The 23,117-nt window shown below is 37.5% G+C and overlaps 1 protein-coding gene across 1 annotated transcript in view; it reads right to left on the reverse strand.

Moving 5' to 3' along the window:
* The window catches only part of lrp1bb (low density lipoprotein receptor-related protein 1Bb), a 2,167,948-nt gene that overhangs the window by 646,470 nt on the left and 1,498,361 nt on the right, over positions 1 to 23,117 (reverse strand). The window contains exon 31 of the mRNA XM_051931086.1: positions 20,543 to 20,637. Within this exon, the coding sequence (XP_051787046.1) occupies positions 20,543 to 20,637 (95 nt within the window). The remainder of the gene's footprint in view (positions 1 to 20,542; positions 20,638 to 23,117) is intronic.

Consider the following 23,117-nt stretch of genomic DNA (forward strand, 5'->3'; position numbering starts at 1 on the left):
ACACACAATGCATCTGATGCTATACTTAGAAATGCATCTTTTATCATTTTGATAATCGTGCTAATTTTTTAAACTTACAAAAGTGATGTAATTTATCTTAAAGAAACAATTGTCTCAAAAGTTTAAATTACTTTATATTTACTAAGTGATGTATAAATTAAATTAGACCTCCCAGAACTATTAATCAACTTAAAATGAAAACAGTAAGTGTATGAGGTTTGTAATTGAACCAGGCAGTGTGGCCTCCTGGCTAGTGTACTGGAGTGTGACGCATAAGGATATCAGTTCAGTCCCCAGTACTTCTTCGAAAAAAAGTCACTTACTCTTTCAAAGATAATGTTGTAGTAATTTACAAAATAAACAAAAGATATTGTCTTTGTTCCTATTATAAATAACTCCAGTATTTGGCAAGGAGTGCCATTTCAATGACTGTCATCCCTCTCCAGGTCTGTTTCTTGCCTTGTTACCAATATTACTGGGTTAGGCTCTGATCCCCCACAACCCTGAAATGGATTAAGTGACTTTGAGGATACGTGTCTGTCTGTATGTAACTGTTTTTTTGTGCTCCTAAGAATTACTTATAAATGCTCATCAGGTTTTTTTGTCCAGAGCCTCCTCAATACTTACTGATATGAGAACACTCTCACATGTAACATATTGTTGATGCGTCTTTTTGTCTAGTTATGCAAGATGCCAAGTTTATGGGTCCCCTATTTTTGGCTCTCTAGACCTGAAAAACCCAAATTTTTAGGAAATTAATTTTTCAACCATATTTTGTGCAGTAAACTCATAGGTGCCTTCAGCAAAAATGATCACAAGGACTTGAAGTTGTGCATTCGACATTAACCGATCCTATGGGTTCAACCGCTATTGGGATACGAGGGGACTACAGTAAGTCACTCATTGTACAGAAATTGAAAAAAAATGGGTATGAGTAATACAGGCATGAGGAGGGTTGTTTTGTGCTATTTCAAGGTTACTGATCATGAATATGATAATATTGTTGGCATTTAATTCTTTACCTAGCTCTCTAAGAGCCACTCGTAGATGGTTAAAAATGACAAATTTCAAACATATGCTTGTGGGGTATCCTTTTACACTAATTCAAGGTCAGTGAGTATGAATATGATTTTTGATCCTTTACAGGAATCTAGACTTCTGTGGACTGCTATCAGATGGTGAAAAATGACACATTTCTATTTCAGTTGGGAATATTTAGAATTCACACATTTAAACTGAACCATACATGTTAATATTTCAAATATGTGATGCAATTATTCTTGTTTATTATGTACTTCTACCTCATGAAGTAAATCATTACAAAGTATTCTGACTTTACCCTTTTTAATTTTCTGTTTCCTTACTGGGATAACAGTGTCTCATCATCCAAAAACATCCATCCATTGATCTCTTTTAGAGTAACCAGCAAACCAAAAGTAATTTGTTTGGGATGTAACAGAAACTCCATAGGAGCCAGCATGCTCTAAAGAGTGTGATATTGGCGCTTGGTTGGCACCGACCCGACACAGACTGACAACGGAGGCACGTGTAAAATAAACAAAAGAACTTTTAATTTCTTCTTCACCTGTGGGGCACGTCTTCCCTGTGAACCCCACAGGCACAACACAGTCCCAAAATACAAAGAAAAATCACCCCAAATCATACTCTTCTTTCCACTCCTCCCAGGGCAGCTTCGTCCACCTCCTCTTGACTGGAAGTGCTGTAGGTGCCCGTTGACCTACTTCTGGCAGCACTCTCGCCCAGACGGGCTTGTTAAGCCGTGCAGCTCTATGCAGCTCCCCCTGGCGGAGGCCATGGAGCCCAACCAAGATGAGCTCTGGTGTTCCATGAAAGTGGCCTTGACACAACCCAGGGGTGCTGCCAACAAAGGTTGCAAAGGACGTAGCGTGGCTCCCATGACTGCCCCCCCGGATCTAGTGACAAAGGGGCATCCTGGCCGGGCATGGGCCCGCCACAAGAGACAACGATCAGGCTGGGAATTACAGTCCCTGGATTAAATTTAATTACATCGGTTAAGACGTCCATTCATATTCAAATAAGTGGCAGACTTGAACTCATTTTATGCTGTAAAATTAACTTTCAAAATTGTAAAATCTAAAGGGATTACCTACTAGTGCACCGATTATGGACTCACAGGTTCAACTGTCTTGAGTTTGAATCGAATTTATTCAGTAAATTTGAAATATTTCCATATCCTCCTTATCCATCTATTATCCAACCTGTCATATCTTATCTACAGGGTCAAGAGGGTCTGCTGGAGCCAATCCCAGCCAACACAGGGCACAAGGCAGGGAACAATCCCCGGGCAGGGCGCCAGCCCACCACAGAGCGCGCGCGCACACACACACACACCAAGCACAGACTAGGGACAATTTAGAATCACCAATGCACCTAACCTGCATGTCTTTGGACTGTGGGAGGAAACCGGAGTACCCGGAGGAAACCCACGCAGACACAGGGAGAACATGCAAACTCCACGCTGGGAGGACCCGGGAAGCGAACCCAGGTCTCTTAACTGCAAGGCAGCAGGGCTACCCACTGCGCCACCGTGCCGCCCTATCCTCCTTATGATAGTGTGAATTTCCTGTAGATACACCTCACCTTTTTTTCCTTTAATGAAATAGGCCTGCTGATGCACAACTGTCTCTGTAGACTTTTCATGTTCTCACCATTTTCGTGAAGGTTTCTCAAGGTACTACTCTCCCACTGACATGCACTTTATGTTAATTGGTTACTCTGAATTGGCTTGGTAGAATTATTATTACAAATGTGCCTTGTGATACTGCAATCCCATCTAGCATTGCTTTCAACCATGCACCTGATAGCGTAAACCTGGATAAAGTGGGATCAAGAATTCAAACCTAGAAAAAAATGTATCTAAAACAAGGGGCTAGGGCCTATCCCAGCAGCACTTGAGTGCAAAACAGGATGCAGCTCAGTACAGGGCACAAGCCCATTGCAGGGATCCAGTCCACTGCATGTACCCACATTAAGACAGGGTCACTTCTGAATTTATACAGCAGGACCCAACGCAACTTCTAGTGGGGAAGCATGCCAATTGTAATGACTGCTGCAGTGGATGGACCTTATTACCTCTGAGAATGGCCACATGACTGTACAGGTTAAATTATTGTATATGCCATATTATACAACTAGAAAGTACATGGTTCCAAATCTGCTATTGTACAGCAAACCTAATGTGGTATGGTCTTATTCTGTGAACTAATCAACATTGGGTATAAATATATGCCCGTATTTTGGCTCATCATTCTTATATTTTTTTTTCAACTTTGACGTGGTAGAACAAACATGAAACATCAAACAGTCATCAAAACAGTTGCTCCCTTCCTTTCCTAGCTGCCACCAATGTTCCTTATTTTAAATTTTTTTGTGGTCATTGAATGTATTGTACTCCCAGTTGAGCGCATATAGCAATTAACTCTCGAAAAGTCCACGCCAATGATTAGCGGCTCACTATGATAAAATCACACCAGTTTGATTTTGTCACATCAAATCGTAAAGCTCTTTGACTGAGTCCCTGTAGATTTCTCACTATACAAGTGATCATTATACAGGCACGCTTGCTGTAAAAGTCACTGGAACAATTCATTGTGAGACACCTGCTTCAAACCCATTTCTTTGGGATTCTGCTTTGGTGTAGACATAGAAATACGTACACAATAGAGAAGGTGCCTACTCTTCTCAGTGAGCAAGCATAAGATTCAAACCCAGAATGCTGGATTCATGAGACAGAAGTGCTAACCACTGTACCAAGAAGTCACCTCGTATTCATATTTGTTTAATTAAAATAAGAAAACCATTGCATTTGTTCTGGCTGAGTACTAACCAACACTCATTGTACTTTTTTCCATTTAAGAATACTGTACTTTTAAAGAAATTGACTGCCTCTAAGTAACAGAATATACAATACAGGAAACTGTTCCTTTACTATGACATTTTCATCCTACATGATTATTATGGGACAGCTTAGCTATTAGCTAAACAAATAGGATTGATGCATTGAATAGTCTCCACTCATCTGTCAAACTTCTTATGTTCTACCATGCTGATTTCTTTCTTTTCTTTTAATTGTGAAATTGTGACCATTGTGATCTGGCACGACAGCAGCTCCAACAGTGGAATGTTTTTTATTTTAATTTTTATTGATAGGTTATTGCAGTTTCCACCACTCTGACTACAATCAAGAATCTTTCCTCATACCTGTTTATTCAGAATGAAGGATTGTTAATCATAATTCAAGGAGATTAGATTTATCATGTTAATTGTTTAGTAGAGATGATCATAAAAGAAGATTGGAAATGCTTTGTAAACTTCCCATATCCCTAAATCAACTGTTCCCACAGGTGGTCTTTTTCTGTGTAATCAAGATAATAAGCAAAGATGTCCTTTCAAGATGGAACAATTCATTTGTTTTCTTGGGGCAGTGAGGATGCTCAAATGACTTAGCTGGCAGGCTTTTTATTTATCCTTTATCTCACACAGAGGCAATATTAAAGTAGCCAAAAGCAATTGTTGATTAATTTTCTTGATTTCCAAAAGTATAAGATAACTGTACAGTAAGTGCTTAAAATTAATGACTTCTTTCTTCATAGCACCCCAGCATAGCGTATGTTAACAAAGATAACTGATTAACTGCACTGTACATGCTGCTTCAGGTCTAAGGGATTAATGCCTTATCTTTGAAATTTGCAGTTTTTCATCTTTTATCATTAAGCTGCACTGTGCTATAAAAAAGCAAGTTTACAGATGGGTGAAGGATATTTGAAAGCAATAAATTATATTTTCATTATGATGCATGTAATTGCCCCAAAAAATGAACTATGCTTTTACTTTTCTGCGGAGTACAATGTCAGAATAGGTCTGAAATTTATTACATTTATACAATAAGAATTATGTATTCTTGTGGAACTGCTGAATTAGAATTAGAGAGCTATGTGATTGTTCAGGAATTAGTTACTCAATCAAACGTATGCAAAATATGACTGCTTATGAGAAGCAGTGGTTAGTACTGTTGTCTAATGTCTGTATGGACTTTGCACCCCACATTTTCTCCAACATCCCAAAGGCACCCTGTTCGATGGTAAATTGAAGCTTAAGACAATGATGTGAGAACAGTTTTTGTATGGCATGAAATGAACTATATTGCTTACTCTCATATCTGGAGGCTTACGTCACTGCTCATTATCTAATGGGCTATTATTACATACCAGCTATGTAAGCCCGTGTTGTAGAAAGGCCGGGATCCTAGAAACCATGGATTCTGGCACGTCAATCAATCGATTTAATCAGTTGTGTATTAGAGGCTAAGCAAGTTTCTCTTTTCTTGGCGGTTCACTTTGTCAAGAGTCTCTTTCTTTGAGCTTCATGCTGTACTCACACTTCAGACAGACAGACACACACACACTTCCACGCTGATGATATATGGAGGGATTATACTATATTTGACTAATCTGATTTTTTTCTTTTACTGCTAATGGGAGATTATGTCTGGAATGAAAACAAATTTTATTTCTTTTAATGAGTTGTGACAGATAAACTGGTGTCCCAGCTAGTATGGTCACCGCTCCCTTATCTGGCCAGGAGGCCTTGACAATGGAAGGCCAGGGAAGGAATGATATCTCCTTTCCATGCCAGGATGTGGAGGTGAAAGGATGTGCAAGCAGCCACATTGGGAGTGCTGTCCTAACAACCACTGAGCAGCTCTTGGAAACCTGGAAGGTCAGCATATTGGCCATCTGCCTGCTGTGGCCATAATGTTCACCCTGTACACTGGGTGGCATCATCCCATCTGTCAGGCCCCAGTACGGAATCCTGTAGGGAAGCGTGGGTATTGCAGTCCCTATCAGGCTATGTGGGGGCCATCAGTGGGAGCTCTTTGATACTGATGTTACAAGGACCATGGTCGTCCTGCCTGACCTGGAAATGCTTCCAGTACTCCGGGGTCTACAGTATAATATTATTGCCTAATGTTTTATATACTGTATTAACTTCCTTTTTATTAAATTTTGTAAAGCACTTTGAGCTGCACTGTTTGTATGCACATGTGCTATATAAATATGTAGCGCGGCTACATAATGATAGATATATTCTGTGTATGTGCTGAGTTGCATTTCGTTTCATCGTCCTGTTTACTATCCGTTATATGTGTGTATCAGTAAATGATTTCCCCATAAATGAAAAGGGGAAGGATGATGGAGGGAGACCGCTGCCCCGAAAAGGAAATCACCTGTTGGATCCACCAGTTACATCCAGGATATTTTGCATTTAAACAAGAGGAGCGAAAGGCAAGAGAGAGTCGAAGAGAGAGGGAGAGAGGAAGGAAAAGAATCATTTTACAGATATTTCAACTCAATTCTAAACATCGTACCAGTCCATTACTTGCTTATTCAGGATCCAGATTTTTAACACAACAGCCAGCACTGGGAAACCCTGGGGTTTGGACTTTTGCCAACCACTGCCGAGGACACTTATGATGAGGTCGTGTTTTTATTTTTTGTATTGTCAGGAGGAAGCAAGGACTCATTTATCATTTTCATTTCAACTGTTTTATATAATAATTAGTCACTGGTGTCACTGGGATAGTGGTGTTTTGTGCACACATATATATATTATTGAATACCAGTAACGGCGCACTGCACGATAACATGTGAATACGCTTGACTTGAGCATTCATAATTTTCCTAATCCTTCTCTGTACGTTTAGCATTCATTTGCTCAGAGGATGATGCGCTTGCTGCTTCCTGAGCAGCTCTTTACTCCACCCTAGCGGCCCGCGTCTTCTCTTCTTTCGTCAGCATCTTTTCGCATTAAAACTGATTAAGTCAGTGTTTGTGTTGCAATTACATAGTACATTTTCCTCAGTTTTTCACTTAAGTTGGTACATAAGTCTTCAATCTGCCCCAAGAATGATTTAAGATATGAAGAGGTAGGGAAAGTGATGGCGAAGGAGGTAGGGATGAGAATGGAGCCCATAAGCATGCGCTGCATGGCCGCCCTGCTGGCCGCTGCCAAGAGTTAATTCTACAATAAAATAAAAATAAAAAAAGGAATAACCTCGGAGGTCAATCATCACCCCGAAAGTGGATAGTAGACGTCAAGTAGTATATGTGTACCAAATTTCAGGTCAATAGTTCAAACGGTTTGCGAGCTACAGGTGATTTAAAATCCTGGACAGACAAACGAACAGCCACAATAGCGCATTATATATAAAGAAATTTGTCTGTCCTCGTGTATATTTATATTATTCAATGTCAATATATCCATATGTGGTTTTACATATCTTTCTACTTTTTGTTTGTTATTTTGTCGTGTCTGGAAAAATAAGACAATCTGTAAGGAGTACGGCTTGTTACTAAATAAAGAAGCCACAGGTTATCCAAGGAATAGCCTTGGTAGTGTAGTGGCTGGTCTGGGTAAGGGGTCGGCCATTACAAATAAATGTTGTTGTTGTTGTTGTTGCAGTTAAAAGAGAGCCCTCCACTTGACTCAGAGAGAGAGTCTGAGTCAGGTGTGGAGGAGAGACTGGAGGTGTAGAAAAAGAAAAGGAAAGGAAGAAAAAAAAGAGAAAGAGTATTGTGAACAAAAGAAGCCTGTATGAAGGTATCGTTTAAATTAAAAGCACTTATTTGGAACTGGGACTGTTGTGGTGCAATTGTGTCTGGGCTTTAGAGCTCCCCCTACAGGCCACAGAGTATAACACAGTAATCAAAGCCAACAAGTTAAGATACTGCATGTTTCTATACAATTTAATGCTAAAATTAAATTAGAAATGGCTAGAAATGGCTGCATTTCTAATTTTGTTACTTGCCATCAACACTCTACACTGTGTTGTATCGTTTAAACTAGGGCCAGAATCTGTTGACTCTAAATATCTCATGTTTAAGAAGACTCAGCTAATATAAACCCTGTTTTACAACTGCATACCAATAGTTTTTAAGATGATTAATGCTGATTTCACAGCTAAACTAACAAGTTGACAGAATATCAATAAACACAGAAGCCATAATATTGTTAAAGTGTCACATTATATGAGACCTAGGCTGTGCTTTTACCAGCAAGGGCAAAAAAAGTTCAAACATAATAAAATAATGGATATACCATATTCAATATGCCTAATGAGAGTGAGAGACAGAGAAAAGAAACTGCAGAAGCATTTTTAAAGATTTGTATTTTGGTACAGTGCATTTTTACACTATAAGAAAGGGTAATATTTTAGTTTAGGTACTGCAAAATGTATACTGCATAGAGCCTCCGCCATTGTGAAATACGTCCTCCACCCATTAGATAGATAGATAGATAGATAGATAGATAGATAGATAGATAGATAGATAGATAGATAGATAGATAGATAGATAGATAGATAGATAGATAGATAGATAGATAGATAGATAGATAAAGTCCTACATGGAGCTGCTGGAAAGGCTGCCACTCACAGCGGCGCCTATTCTATTCTATCCTGTTACACACCATTACACAACCTGTTTGACCTCCTACCACTAGGCAGAAGATTCTGCAGTATTCGGAACATTACAGTATATCAGTATAGTATATCACCCAGCACCATAGCCCTATAACACTTACATTCTGCATTTTACTATAGACATTAAGTTTCAGAGTCTTGCCTTTTCTTTGTTACTTTGTATTGTTGCACTGGTTTTGGTAATGTTATGCTATTTGTTAAATTTATTTATGCACCTGGGACTGTAAGAAACAAAATGTAATTAAACCATGCATGTGCATGAATGACAATAAGGTTGAACTGAGTTGAGTTGATTTACTATTACCTTAACACACTTTTTTGGATCTTCACAACACTTACTAAGCATCAGCGAAGTGTTTATTTATCTCTGCAATGTCACCTGCTAAAAAAAACTTCACTTTGGATTGGTCTAAGGTGGCTTAACAGAGACACATTTCTTTTTATATTGCACATTTAGTAGTAGACCTGTGAATCCTTTAGATTAACAAGCAATGTTATCATCATGTGAATATGCCACACAGCACATTGATGAATAACCTAACTACTGATGTTCAGAGGCGGCCTTAGGGGTGTGCGGGGGTCTAGGGCTGACCAACCTCAGGTGAGGCCAGTTACGTCAAATGATGTTACCAGTATGTGTGGACTGTATAAACTTGCATGCAAATTTAATAAAATAATGCATTATTTAATAAAATAATGTTAACATAATAATGTTAACATACACTGGATTTTCTCATTACAGTATTTAGCTACATTTTTTGCAAGATAGCATACAAACTTTATCAAAATATAACTTGACAAATCCGCTCAAGTAGGACAAGCGAACCTCAAAAGCAGGGCCCCTTTAGGCGCAGGGACTGGGGTGGTCGCCCCACTTGCCACCCCCAAACGCCACTCTTGCTGATGTTTAATAAGTGTTAGGGAGATCTAAAGAAGCCTTTGTTAAGATCTTGTTACATAAGAGTAAATGAGTAATAGATGCATTTTTGCAGTACCTAAACTGAAGTGTTACCCAAGAAAATAAGCTTATGCTGAAAACTAAATCCAAAGCCTTAGAGTTATTTAAAAGTTCATCATTCTTTTAAAAACCTTACACTGCTCAGTAGGTCATTATTTTCAACGCATCTGTTCACTGTTTTTGTAGAGTGCTATTTCTGTTCACAAGATCTTTACCACTGAAGGTGCTTTGTGGAGATTTTGACTTTCTGCTCAAAGCATGACTTTTTGAATCACTAAACAGCATTAGCTGAGGCTTAGGGTTGGATTTTAAAAGACTGAAAAACAATTTAACCAGTTTAAAAACTGCAGGTTTTTTTTGCCCTTTAGATATTCTCTCAATGCAATAAAATAATTTGAATTTTCAGTGAACTCTTCTTTTGAAGTGTAGCACTTTAGATTGTGTGGAATATTGAAAGTAAGCTACCTCCTTAAGCAGATGGGCATCTATAATATATCGTATGTATTGTGTGATAATCATAGAGTAGAACGCTAACTACACAGGGTAATTTGGAAGATTCACCAAAATGGCATCAAACAGTATAGATAAGATGGGAATGTACTACAAGCAGTGAGGATTGTCATTGTAGATTTTTATGGAATATTTATTAATATTGTTATATTTCCATTAAAATTTTTCATGGCTTTACTTTTGCATATACAGAAGCTTGTGAAAAAAGCGTAGACATACTGAGAAGGAAATAATTCATTTAAAAAATATATTACTTTAAAAAAAGCAGCTTTATGTACAAGTGCTAAAAAGAAATCTTAATGATAAATGTAACAACAGAAGTTATAATTATTAATGAAAAATGATTACACACAAGGCAATAAGCACTGAAAATGTACCTGAAACATATATTGTCTGGGCTCAAAGTAAATTTGTAAAGATAATAATATTAGATAACCACAACATTGCAGTTATTTTAAAGCAAAACAGATTTTTATAAATGTGAATCATTCCTACAAAATGCAAACAAGGCACAACAGTCATGATGCCATGTAAATGATTTCCAGAGCCTGACCAATAAAAAAGAACCATATCATCTTCTTTTGTTAATGATCTCAGGCAAGACCAGGTGCTAAGCAACCATTACTGCAGCAAGAAAGGTGTGGGAGCAAATGGCTACAAAGTCTTTGCTATATGCTGTGCATTCAAAAAATAACCTGACTCTTTTACTTTCTGCATATTTTATTGTGATGTGAATTTAGTTTTAAATTAATGAACTTGCCATTTTGCCTATCAATCTACACTCAACCCATAACAACAAAGTGAAAATATGTTTTTGGAAAGTTTTGCAAAAGCATTTAGAATCAAAAATTGAAATATCACTTCATGTAAGTGTTCAGACCCTTAATTCAGTACTTTGCAGAAGCCCCTTTGACAGAAATTACAGCTTCACATCTACTTGGGCATGTCTCTCGCAAGTTTTACACACCTGAATTTGGGTAGTTTATCCCATTCATCCTGTCAGATCCTCTCAAACATTAGATTGGATGGGAAGTGTCTGTAACCAGTCATCTTCAGATCTCTCCACACATGCTCTACTGGGTTTAACTCTGGGCTTTGGCTGGGCCACCCAAGGGCAGTCAGAGATTTGTTCCAAATGCCTCTCCAGTGTAGTCGTGATTGCTCTGGGTCATTGTTGTGCTAAAATGTACTGTCACCCCTGTCTGAGGCCTTGTGCATTCTGTAAAGGTTTTCTTCAAGGACCTCTCTGTATTAGGCTGTATTTATCCTTCCCTGAGTTCTGACCAGTCTTCCTATCCATGCTGCTGAGAACACCATCATAGCATGGTGTTGCCACAGCCATACTTCACTGTAAGATTGGTATTAGGTAGATGATGAGCAGTGCCTGGTCTTTGCCAGACATTATGTTTGGAGTTCTGCCCAAAGAATTACATTTTTGTCTCATCAGATTGCATTGGTTTGGACATGTGCAGAGGAGAGATGCTGGGTATATTGGGAGAAGAATGCTAAGGATAGAGGTGCCAGGCAAGAGGAAAAAAGGAAGGCCTAAGAAGAGGCTTATGGATGTGGTGAGAGAGGACATGCAGGTGATGGGTGTAACAGAACAAGATGTAGAGGACAGAAAGATATGGAAGAAGATGATCCACTGTGGCAACCCCTAATGGGAGCAGCCGAAAGAAGAAGAAGGAGAAGATTATGTAGATTGTAGATTGATGTGCAAAAATTGAATATTTTTAAACTTAAAATATTTCATTTAAAATATTGATTCACTGATGCAATGTCTTACTTGTGTTTCTGAATGGATGTGTAGTAATTTTCTCAAACTAAATAAGGAGAAAACAGAAATTTTAGTGATTGTCAAAAATGGATATAATGAGGTTATTAGATATATATAATGAGGTTACTAGATATAAACTTGATCCATTACGATTAAAAGTCAAGACGAAAGTAAAGAATTTACGGGTAACTATTGAATCTGACCTGAATTTTAAATCACATATTAATCAGATTACTAGGATAGCATTTTTTCACTTAAGAAATATAGGAAAAGTTAGTCCTCTTAGGACTACCCAAGAAAGACATCAAGTGATTGCAGCTAGTGCAGAATCCAGCTGCTAAAATATTATAGGAAAAGAAAATACAAGCACATCTCTCCAGTTTTGATGTCACTACATTGTTTACCTGTGTAATTTAGAATTGACTTTAAAATACTGTTTATAGTTTACAAAGTCTTAAATAATCTCGTTCCATCCTATATTTCAGAATGTTTTACACTTTACACTCCAAATCGTAACCTTAGATCTTCAAATGAGTGTCTACTTAGAATTCCAAGAGCTAAACTTAAAAGAAGTGGTGATGCGGCCTTCTGCTATTATGCACCTAAAATCTAGAATAGCTTACCAATAGAAATTCACCAGTCTAATACAGTGGAGCACTTTAAAAACTGCTGAAAATACACTACTTTAACATGGCTTTCTCATAGCTTCATTTGAGTTTAATCTTGATGCTCTGTATATTCAATTAATTATTATCCATGGTGGCTCTAAAATCCGTACTAATCCCTACTTTCTCTTCTGTTCTTTTTCCAGTTTTCTGTGGTGGTGATCTGCGCCACCACCACCTAATCAAAGCACCGTGCTGTCCCTACATTGATGGATTAAAGACCAGAAGTTCCCATGACCATCATCATCAAATTCTTCCATGAGAACCCTGAATACAATGAGGACTGATTGAGGTCATTTATGTTAGGTAGAATGCCTAGAGGGGGCTGGGTGGTCTCATGGCCTGGAACCCCTGCAGATTTTATTTTTTTCTCCAGCCGTCTGAAGTTTTTTTTTTGTTTTTTCTGTCCTCCCTGGCTATCTGACCTTACTTTTATTCTATTTTAACTAGTGTTCCCTAATTTTAATTCTTATTTATTTTGTCTTTTTTTCTTTCTTCATCATGTAATGCACTTTGAACTACATTATTTGTATGAAAATGTGCTATATAAATAAATATTGTTATTTATAACTTACAATATAATCATTAAATTTTTATAAATTGTAAAATGAATTCTATTAGTCCAGAGTGAGAAATGAAAATATAAGATATCCTATAAGATCTCTTAGACTTGAGAGCAACAATGACACCATAGACCACAGTAGTCTTAGAAATTGCATTAGACAAAGGGTGGCTCTCTTTGGCAGTATCTTAAATCGGTTTCAGTTTTATTGATTTAGTTGAAAATTCTTTGTTAGTAGTGGTGATTGAAGCTCAGGGATCCATGATATTGTATGCAATGTATGACAAGGGTCTGTTCTGGGCCCATTGTTTTTATTTCTAATCTATATGCTACTATTATACCAGATTATTTCAAAACACAAGGTAAACTACCACAGCTATGCAGATGACACACAGCTTTACTTATTTATAGCCCCTGATGAGCCTGGCACATCCAATGTCTGATGCAATGTCTTTCTTGTATTTCTGAATGGATGAATAGAAAAAAACTAAAATCTTAGTCGGTAGTAAAAATGGAAATAGCGAGGGTATTTGAAATAAACTTGATCCCTTAATATTAGCCTTAATAATCCAGATTTACGTTTGATCATGGACTCTAAGAAAGATATTAACCAGTTGAATTCATTTCAGAGTGCAGCAGCAAGAATCTTAACCAGAAAAATAAAATCTGAGCACATCTCTCCAGTTTTATTATTAGTACATTGGCTAGGATTGATTTTAAAATACTACTAGTGATATAGTAGTATTTTGCTACTTCTTATATTTTGGAGTGGCTGTACCCTTATATTCCCAATTATAACCTAAGATCTTCTAATAGTGGCTTGCTTATAATTCCAAATGCATAAAAAAGTGGTGTGAGAGCCTTATGTTCAGTTATGCACCAATAGTCTGCAATACTTTACGGATAGAAATATGCCAGGCTAACACTATGAAATATTTTAAAATCATCTAAAACTCCATTTTTTTAAATTTGGCTTTTCATAGCAGTATGTTAATTCTATTTCTAATAGATTATTTATGCATAGAAATATTCTCCATTAATTTGTAATCTTCATTAATCTCTACTGATCAAAGTACTGTGCAGTCACCTGTGATGTTTGAAGGAAAACGTGCCACCTGTCCATGACACATACTGCACTGAATCCTAGAGTCTAGGATGAAACTTCAAACAACAATACGGGATGACTTAAGTACATTTATTTTAAGTTGAATGTCCAATGGGGGCTGGCTGGTCTTTTGGCCTTGGAACTCCTGCATATTTCGTTTTTTTTGCTCCAGTATCTCGCTAGCTGGAGTTTTTTGTTTAAAATATTTTCTGTCCTCCTCAGATTTCTGAACATAGCAACAGGTTATAATCATTAGAGACTTAAAAACATGTCGATAAAAAAGGACTCTTCTTAATTGCAAATTTCAGCATGGCATTTATTTATTCATATTCGGATCTATTTTTTAATTTCTTTTGCATTTCTTGAAAAGTTTTTGTTTGACATCTTGCACAGTAAACCACTTTGAGCTACATTCTTTGTATAGCAATATGCTATAGAAATAAATGTTGCTGTTAATGTCTGTTTATAGACTGGATAGTGAAAGTGGTGTGAAACGTGTAGGATCTGCTATTAAAACTATTTACCATATATTTCTTAGAAGTATAAGTCAAGATATATTTTTGCTTTAATTTTATATTAATACAGTTTGTCAGTATATTTTAAACAATGGTACTAATGACCAAATTCAGCATTGCAACTATAAATGATAAAATACTGTATATAGCTTTTCCTAGTGTTGGAAACTGTACTATTATTATTATTATTACGTTGGTATGACATCTGTGTGAACACTTTTTAAAAGAACATGTTTGGCCACATAATGAGATGAGTATATTATTATTATACAGAGTTTGTGCATAAATCAACTTGAGCAGTGGATTAAAAATGCTTTGTGTAAAATGCATTAAAATATTTCTTTTTCTAGAACTTTAAACATGCTGCAAGAAGAATGTGGTTATGTAAGTATTTTGCAGACATGACACAAAGGTTTGGAAAGAATGATAAAGTAGTTCTGATAAATGTATGCTTGCTTACTGTATGCTTTTGAAAGCATGTTTAAAGTGTTGGTAAAGGTTTTGAAAAAGTGTTACACAAAGGCTAATAATGTTACCACAATGAGCAACTTCAGTTACCATTGCTCTCGGTGAAAAAGATGACTTTTCTTCATGGCATGCAGCTTCTCTAAAATCAGCTGGCAAAAACTGACAGAATTCTTTTATATTGTGTTATGCCTTTTACTTATGACAAATACACTAAAGAATTGATTGGTGAATAACTTTGTATATGCATACCAGCTCACATAACACATTTTGCTGTCACAGATAGGTTTTAGGTTGTGTGCTATTCAGTGCAATATTTTTTTTTTTATTTTACTTGGGTGGCACAGCAGTTAGTGCTACTGCATCATGGATCCAACATCTTAGGCTCAGACCCCACAGTCTGAATCTGCACATTCTCCCTGTGTCTGTGTGGCCTTTTCTCTAGTTATTTCGATTTCTCTCCCATATCACAAAGACAGGAAGGTTAGGTTAATGACAGATTCTACTGTGGCCCTCTGGATGGCCAGCTGTTTTGTCTAAGATTGGTTCCTTCCTCACGACCTGGATTGAACTGGATTAAGAATATTTGTGAATGTTACATCTTTCTATTATAATAAAAAAATCCTGGGATGAGACGAGACTTTTTAGCCTGGGACGAGATGTGATCTTTTGAAGAGAGACACTTTCACATCCCGCGAGACTAGACATTGTGCCAAGAGATTTAACGACGCCTGGAGCCGGAAATAAAAGACAAAGAGTAGATGAAAAAGTAGAATGTCATAAAGAATTCAGAAACGTTGGTGCAATACACATGCAGAGCAGGTTAGAGATAATGAAAGTACTAAAATTTTCAAAGTCTCAAAAAAATGATAGTAAAGATCGCATTAGTGCAAACAAACAGAAATTATTACTCAGTGAAATAACAGAACAATGAAAAGAGATCAGATATATTGTTCGGATTTAAACTTTAAGTCAGAGATTTGTAGATCACATAATTCTTGTTGCCATCAGGGAAAAGTAGTGTTTCTTCCCAATGAAGAGGCATATCCGCGAGAATTAAAAGATTTGTTGTTTGGTGAAAGTGAAATCCACATACGCGAGCAGCAGAGACGTGAAGTGCCAGGTGTGTAGCGCAGGCCAGGGGGGTTGGCAAGCGAAGTGAGCAGGGGGCAAAGCCCCCTAGTTTCACATAGGAGCAAAGTATTGCACATCTGAAAATATTCTGAAAGAAATGAAACAAATTGTAATACTTGGGAAAGTCTGTTGATTTAAAACATTTATTTTCAAAAATACTATAAGGATCCTATTGTCCAAACAGAAGTGATTGATGTGCTACAACTGAGAGCTGAAAGTTGTAAGCAGGTGAAGAAAAAAAAAAAACGTGCTTTATGGTCAGGGGCAATAGATCAAGATAAGGAATCACAAAAAAAATCACATTTTTTATTAAGTGAAGTGTTTCCTTTAGGAAGAGCTGTTAAAATCCAAACTGTTCTTTAGGATGGTAATTTCTTTTTTAATCTGTTTTCCTGTACAATAAACTATAACACATCTTTGTAGCAAACACTTTACTGCACATTGACTAAAACACAGCAAAGATTCAAATACATTTTTTAACATATAAGTTATTCTTATTGTAAATACTATTTCCATTATAAACGGTACAGTAAATTCCAAAAAGCGAGGCCATGGGATTCAGCATTATATAAACCCATGGCTCATCTGTCTTGTAGGTAATTAGAGCACATAAGGATCAAAAGCAGTCAATCAATCCACTGTTACAAGCAATTCTTTCAGTCAAATAACTATGGACAGTTTTTGTTGTGTAAGAATTTCCAATGGGATCTAGAGCTGAGCAATTATTTCCCCCAGCCAAGAAGAAACCAAACACACCTGCTGTGATATAGATAGGATTAGCATATTACTTGTGGAAGAAAGAATATCCCTAAGCGGGAAATTGCAATACATTACAGCTGTATCTATCCAGAACAAAAGTCACAAGTACTTCAAAGGAGAAAATGGATTCAAATCAGTAGTCAAGCACTTTTCATTTATTAGAATTTTTGTATCATTTGCTTTACACTGCTGAATAAGTCATGTGAATGTTACCATGGCCCTAGTCATGTTGTAAGCACATCAGACACATTTTGATAAGCATGTTGTTGACTGCATAACATAGTGACAAGAAACTACCAGTGTAAAGTGACAATTTCCTTCACAAATCCCCACAAAATGCTACTAGAGTGTTGTGATTACTTCATGAGAAGGATTGCTGTTTGCCCAGATCAACAGGATACATATGAAGTGGTTTGGCATATCTTACAGATGGTCAACACCGAAATGAGACTCAAAAACAGTCCCAGGACACCCTAGAACAATTATATCTGACCAATTCGTGGGAACAAGCTGGTCTGCCCAGCTTGTCAAAATGTCATTGCAACCATCATCAGCGTATGAGATCAGAAAATCACTAAGCACATTAGAACAATCAAGACAAGAACTGGCCATTCAGCTCAACAAAGCTTGCCAGTCGTAAAATAATTCTACTAAAATAATATCAAGCCTAGATTTGAAAGTCCCTAAAGCCCTACTGTCTACCACGCTACTTGGTATCTTATCCCATGTGTCTACAGTTCTTTGTGTAAAGAAAAAACAGTCTCAATACACTGTACTAATTCCCTTCATAATTTTAAAAACTTCAATCATATCTCCTGTTAGTCTTCTTTTGCTTAAACTAAAAAAGTTCAGCTTTTTTGATCCTTCTTTATAATTCATCCGTTTTCTAATGCTGCTATGTCCTTTTTGTAGGCAAGAGACCAAAACTGCACACAGTACTCCAGATGAGGCCTCACCAGTGCATTATGAAGCTTTTGCATAACCTCCATGGACTTGTACTCATACAGTACATTAATTCCTAATGTTACAGAAAAGTAACAAGTTCATTTACTAGTATAATATATATATACTAGCCAACCCGCGGCGTAGCATACACCGCATAATTATGTATTGATGGGTGAACACTTCCTGAAAGACACAGTTGTTCAAATGGGGTTGGTTTTGAGGATACGACTGTAGGTGAATGAAAAGATGGAACTCTGGAGAGGGCAACATACAATACAGCGTTTTACACGCTGCATAAAGCTATTCACATCGAAGCATAGACACTGCTAAGACCATGGGATACCCATCACAAACTGTTTTACACGCTGCATACAGCGATTCACATCTGCGACAAACAAATTGTTTTACGTGCTGCATACAGCGATTCACATCCGCGACAAATATGATTCTTCTTAGATGGTCCTGTCGCGTCCACCCTCGCTCTCGAAGCATACACACTGCCTGGTCATGTGCCCGCTCGCAAGAGCAACTAACAGAGACCCGCCCACCAACTGTAAGACCATGGGATACCCCTCGCAAACTGTTTTACATGCCGCATACAGCGATTCACATCCGCAACAAACAAACCGTTTTACACGCTGCATACAGCGATTCACATCCGCGACAAACATGCTTCTTCTTATGGGGTGGGTTTGAGGATACGACTGTAAGGGAACTGTGGAGAGAGCAACATACAATTGTCCGTGACTGAAAACTGGAGGACCGCCACCACGCCCCCACTTCCCAGAGCGAGGGACGGGGCTGGACAGCAGTCGCGCGTGGAGGGTGGAATGGGGTGTGAGGGGAAGGACGCCTAGTGAGGACAATGTATTGATGGGTGAACAGCCATTTCTTAGTCATCGTTCAGTATGCACTGCCTGCTCATGTGCCCGCCCCAACTCCTCACCTGAATTGGTTTCGTCTGTGTACAGTCCACATGCACTTGTGAGTCACGTTAACTATTCATTTTCCAAACATCGCCTCACTCATTCGGTTTCGCATCTGCTACAGTCCACATGTTTGTCCAGGCTGGGTTAGGTTTCCCGTGTTGAGTGTAATTAAGCTAAAGGCTCCAAACCTGGTGATGCCCTTCCGTCAATTCCTTTAAGTTTCAGCTTTGCAACCATACTCCCCTCGGAACCCAAAGACTTTGGTTGCCCGGTGGATCATGGGAATAACGCCACCAGATCGCCAGTCGGCATCATTTATGGTCGGAACTATGACGGTATGTGATCGTCTTTGAACCTCCGACTTTCGTTCTTGATTAATGAAAAAATTCTTGGCAAATGCTTTTGCTCTCGTGCAAATTGTTGGTGGGCGGGGCTCTGACGTGCGTGTGCCATGGTCAGATGCTTAGTGAATTGTTGGTGGGCGGGGCTCTGTGAGTTATCGTGCGTGGCTCTGTCGTGCGTATCACACGGTCTGTCTTGCGTGCCCTGGTCGACAAACAAACTGTTTTACACGCTGCATACAGCGATTCACATCTGTGACAAATATGACGGCTGCCCGGCGGGTCATGGGAATAATGCTGCTGGATCGCCAGTCGGCATAATTTATGGTCGGAATTATGACGGTATGTGATAGTCTTCGAACCTCCGACTTTCGTTCTTGATTAATGAAAACATTCTTGGCAAATGCTTTCACCCTCGCGCGAATTGTTGGTGGACGGGGCTCTGTCGTGCGTGTGCCATGGAGACAAAAGCGCCCTTCGTGGTGTTTGTTGCCTGGAGAGTGAGGGTGGACGCGGGCCGGGGAATAAGGAGTGTTGTGTAGACAAACGTTTTCCGTGTTCCTGCAGGACCATCTAAGAAGAAGCATGTTTGTCGCGGATGCGAATCGCTGTATGTAGCGTGTAAAACAGTTTGCGATGGTGGATGCAGTCGTGCGTCGTAACCGAAAAGTCAACGTGGCTCAAAGGTGCATGTGGACTGTAGCAGAGACGAACAGGAATGACGCCGTGTTTTGTGAGTTGCAGCCTGCCAGTTGGTGGGCATGGCCCCGTCCTGCGTGCTCCATGGGTGTCTTGCTCGCTGGCGGCGTATTGAATTATATATATAGATTATTAGAAAAACTATAAATAATACATCATATTTTAAAGTTGCATTTAGAGAAACTTTTCAGTTACAACTTTGTCTGTCCTTAACAAAATAGCACACAGGAGGCTGAACACCCCCATGCTCTTACAGTACATAACATTACATATTACTGAACTGTGTAGGATAAAATGAATACATTGTGAGGGGAAAAATGTCCATCTTTCACTCATTTACCTTCATATGCACTTTAACTTATAAAGAAAGTCCACCTGCAATTTTAAATGATAAATTAATATTACAAATAAATAGGATAATAATAATTTCTGCACTGCTACATTGAATTATTTAGACCAGGGCACTTAGGAGGTTTCATTTTCTTGAAATGTAGCTCCCAGGAGTTGAGTGACCCATTTTATAATAGTTTTGTCAAGAATCATAATTTGGATTGTCTGGGAAGTAGATTTCTACCTTAATTACCAGGAGTGGTAGTAAACAAGTAAAAATACAACATTATAACAAGTATTAGAATTTAAGAAAAAAGCTTTATTTACCAACTGGTTCCTTTTGATTCTGGTGCAAGATTTTACTATTACTTCCATCCATGTTTGCCATATTTATTGTATTTCCATCAGTCCAATAAAGTTTCCTAAAATCAAATGAAGTTGTGTAAATAAATAAAGCAAAGAGTTTACCTCATCTTCAATGAGCCAGCTGTTTACAACGTAAAGCAAAACCTCTAAAACAAGAAAATGATTTGAATCTTCACTTTGCCCTTTCCTATCCTCACTTCATTCCCACAACTTCTTCACAATTTAATAGCTTCAGAATGTCATTTCTCACTGTTCAGCACAGTTTTAACCACATGTCCTTAAGTGTGATCCCCTCTCTCCCAGAACCCAATTTGCAGTTACAATCTGAGGCATTAAATTAGGAAAGTATATTATAATATGATGGCACTTGGGCTCTCAGCGTCAGTTGGCATCAGCACATACGGTAGGACTCATTAGCTAAATTATACAAATACAATCTTCATTACATTTTAGCATTTCAAAACTTAAAAACAATAATGCACAATTCAAAACAGGATGCTTAAAATAAATAGATTTATTCATCAAGACTAAAGGCCTTCCATCTAAATATTTTTCTCTAATGGCTTTTGTCAACTCCTACATCCTGAAGCTTTTTGTGTCCTCATATATTGAATTATCTTTAAACCAGAAAAAAACAAATCCTAATTTAATAACAAAATAAAAAAGAAACAATTTGCTTAAAGAAGGCAATGCAAACATAAAAGCAGAGAATTCAATGAGTCTTGTAACATTAACTATTACCACATTTGTCCTATAGTTTAAAAGCTGTACCTAATGTCACCTTCAAATGTTTTATAGAGAATGCATTGAAGTGGCAAATGCACTTTTAATTACTCTAGCATAAAAGGTTAATAAACTTGAAAGCAGTAACTACCAATAACTGTGGAAATGTGATTGGATTATCCTCATTTTTAAATTAGAGTAAATTGAGAATCTTTTTTAACAACAGAAAAAAAACAACAGTTGACCTTTAATAGTCTTAAATCTAAACAACATTTAAAGTAATGGAGCACCTGTTAGTGGACAAAATTATAACTTTAGAAAATTAAGAAAATTTCCAAAATGGTAATACATTGGAATGGATTTTTTTAATTTACTTCAAAAATACACTCATTTCACAAAATTTGACTATATGTAGAATTAGAGTTATCCCATGACCTATACAACCCAAAAAGTTAAAAGCAGGTTAAAATGTAACATGCAACTAGAACATCATTGTGTATAAGTGAGTGCCACTTGGCGTCACATCATCCTAGTAGTAGTATAAAGATCCAAATGCCTTAGAAATAGTTATTTTTTAAACCAAAAACATGAGGAAGAATGAATAAATAGAGAAATGTATTAAAATATGAAATAAATAAAGCAAAACCTTACAATTTGTGTATTCTCATGAGAAACCTTATGTGACCCACAAAACCCTACATACTAGGAGGTACTTTAAAAAGCAGCCTTCATATAAGAAAGTACTCACTGACATGACCTTCGTGAAACACCCACTTATTATGATATTCTCTACATTGACTCATGAGGGTTTCTATCCATACAATCTACAATGTTAATGACAAACTTTAAGATACAGATGGAAGGGTTTCTTGATTTTGGTTCATAATTTCCAGAACCTGTAGTATTCTGCTTTGTTACCAGCTGATAAATTGCTTAGCAGAAGAACATGCAAAGGGTATTATCCCATGTGTCGACTAAAAGGAGTCTGTATGAACATACAACTCCACAATCAAAATATACATTTACCATGCATATGGCATGTCTTCTTCCTAGTCAACACACATAGAGCAATACTAGCAAAACAGATCAAAAGAATTCCAAATAAAATATATACAGTACAGGGACTTCCTCCTAGCTTTACCTGACTACATTTGCAGCTGCTAAAATCAGGGCAGGACATCCTTACTGTGTATGGGACTACTTCCCTGAGCCACCCTGCACAATATATACAGTATATACTGTATGAAGAAAGTCTGGCCACCATTCTATTAGTCAAGAAACAAAGTGAAAAGTCAAGCAAAATGACACCTTTAGTTAGCCAATAAAATGTGTCATTTTGTTTGACTTTTCACTACATTCAGGCTGTAACATAACAAAATGTGGAAAAAGTGATGCGCCATGAATACTTTCCGGATGCACTGTAGCTCTTCCCAACATTCCAGAAAAAAATTTTTTTTTGCCAGCCAAGTATTTCTAAACTCCTGCATTTTCTAGAAAAATTATTGATTTGTTTTCTCTGCTGCTTAACAACATCCCATATTAATTTTTCATAAACTATTCCTACTGCTTTTTCAGGTTTCCTGAAGATTACTCTTTTATTGTTTCCTCCACTAGTGTTTGCTAGCTGGGACAGGCACACAACATGATAAAATTATTGTTAAGGCAAAGGCATTTATTATATTTTAACTATTAATCAAATAATGTCTAGGGTTTTAATAACAAAATACTATAGTAAAAATGTATACTGTATGCTTTTTGCCAACTAAGGCTAAACATGGCTTCAGCATTCTTGATTATGATAGAAAGGCTCAGA

Source organism: Erpetoichthys calabaricus, chromosome 8, assembly GCF_900747795.2.
Source record: "Erpetoichthys calabaricus chromosome 8, fErpCal1.3, whole genome shotgun sequence".
NCBI classification, from domain to species: Eukaryota; Metazoa; Chordata; class Cladistia; order Polypteriformes; family Polypteridae; genus Erpetoichthys; species Erpetoichthys calabaricus.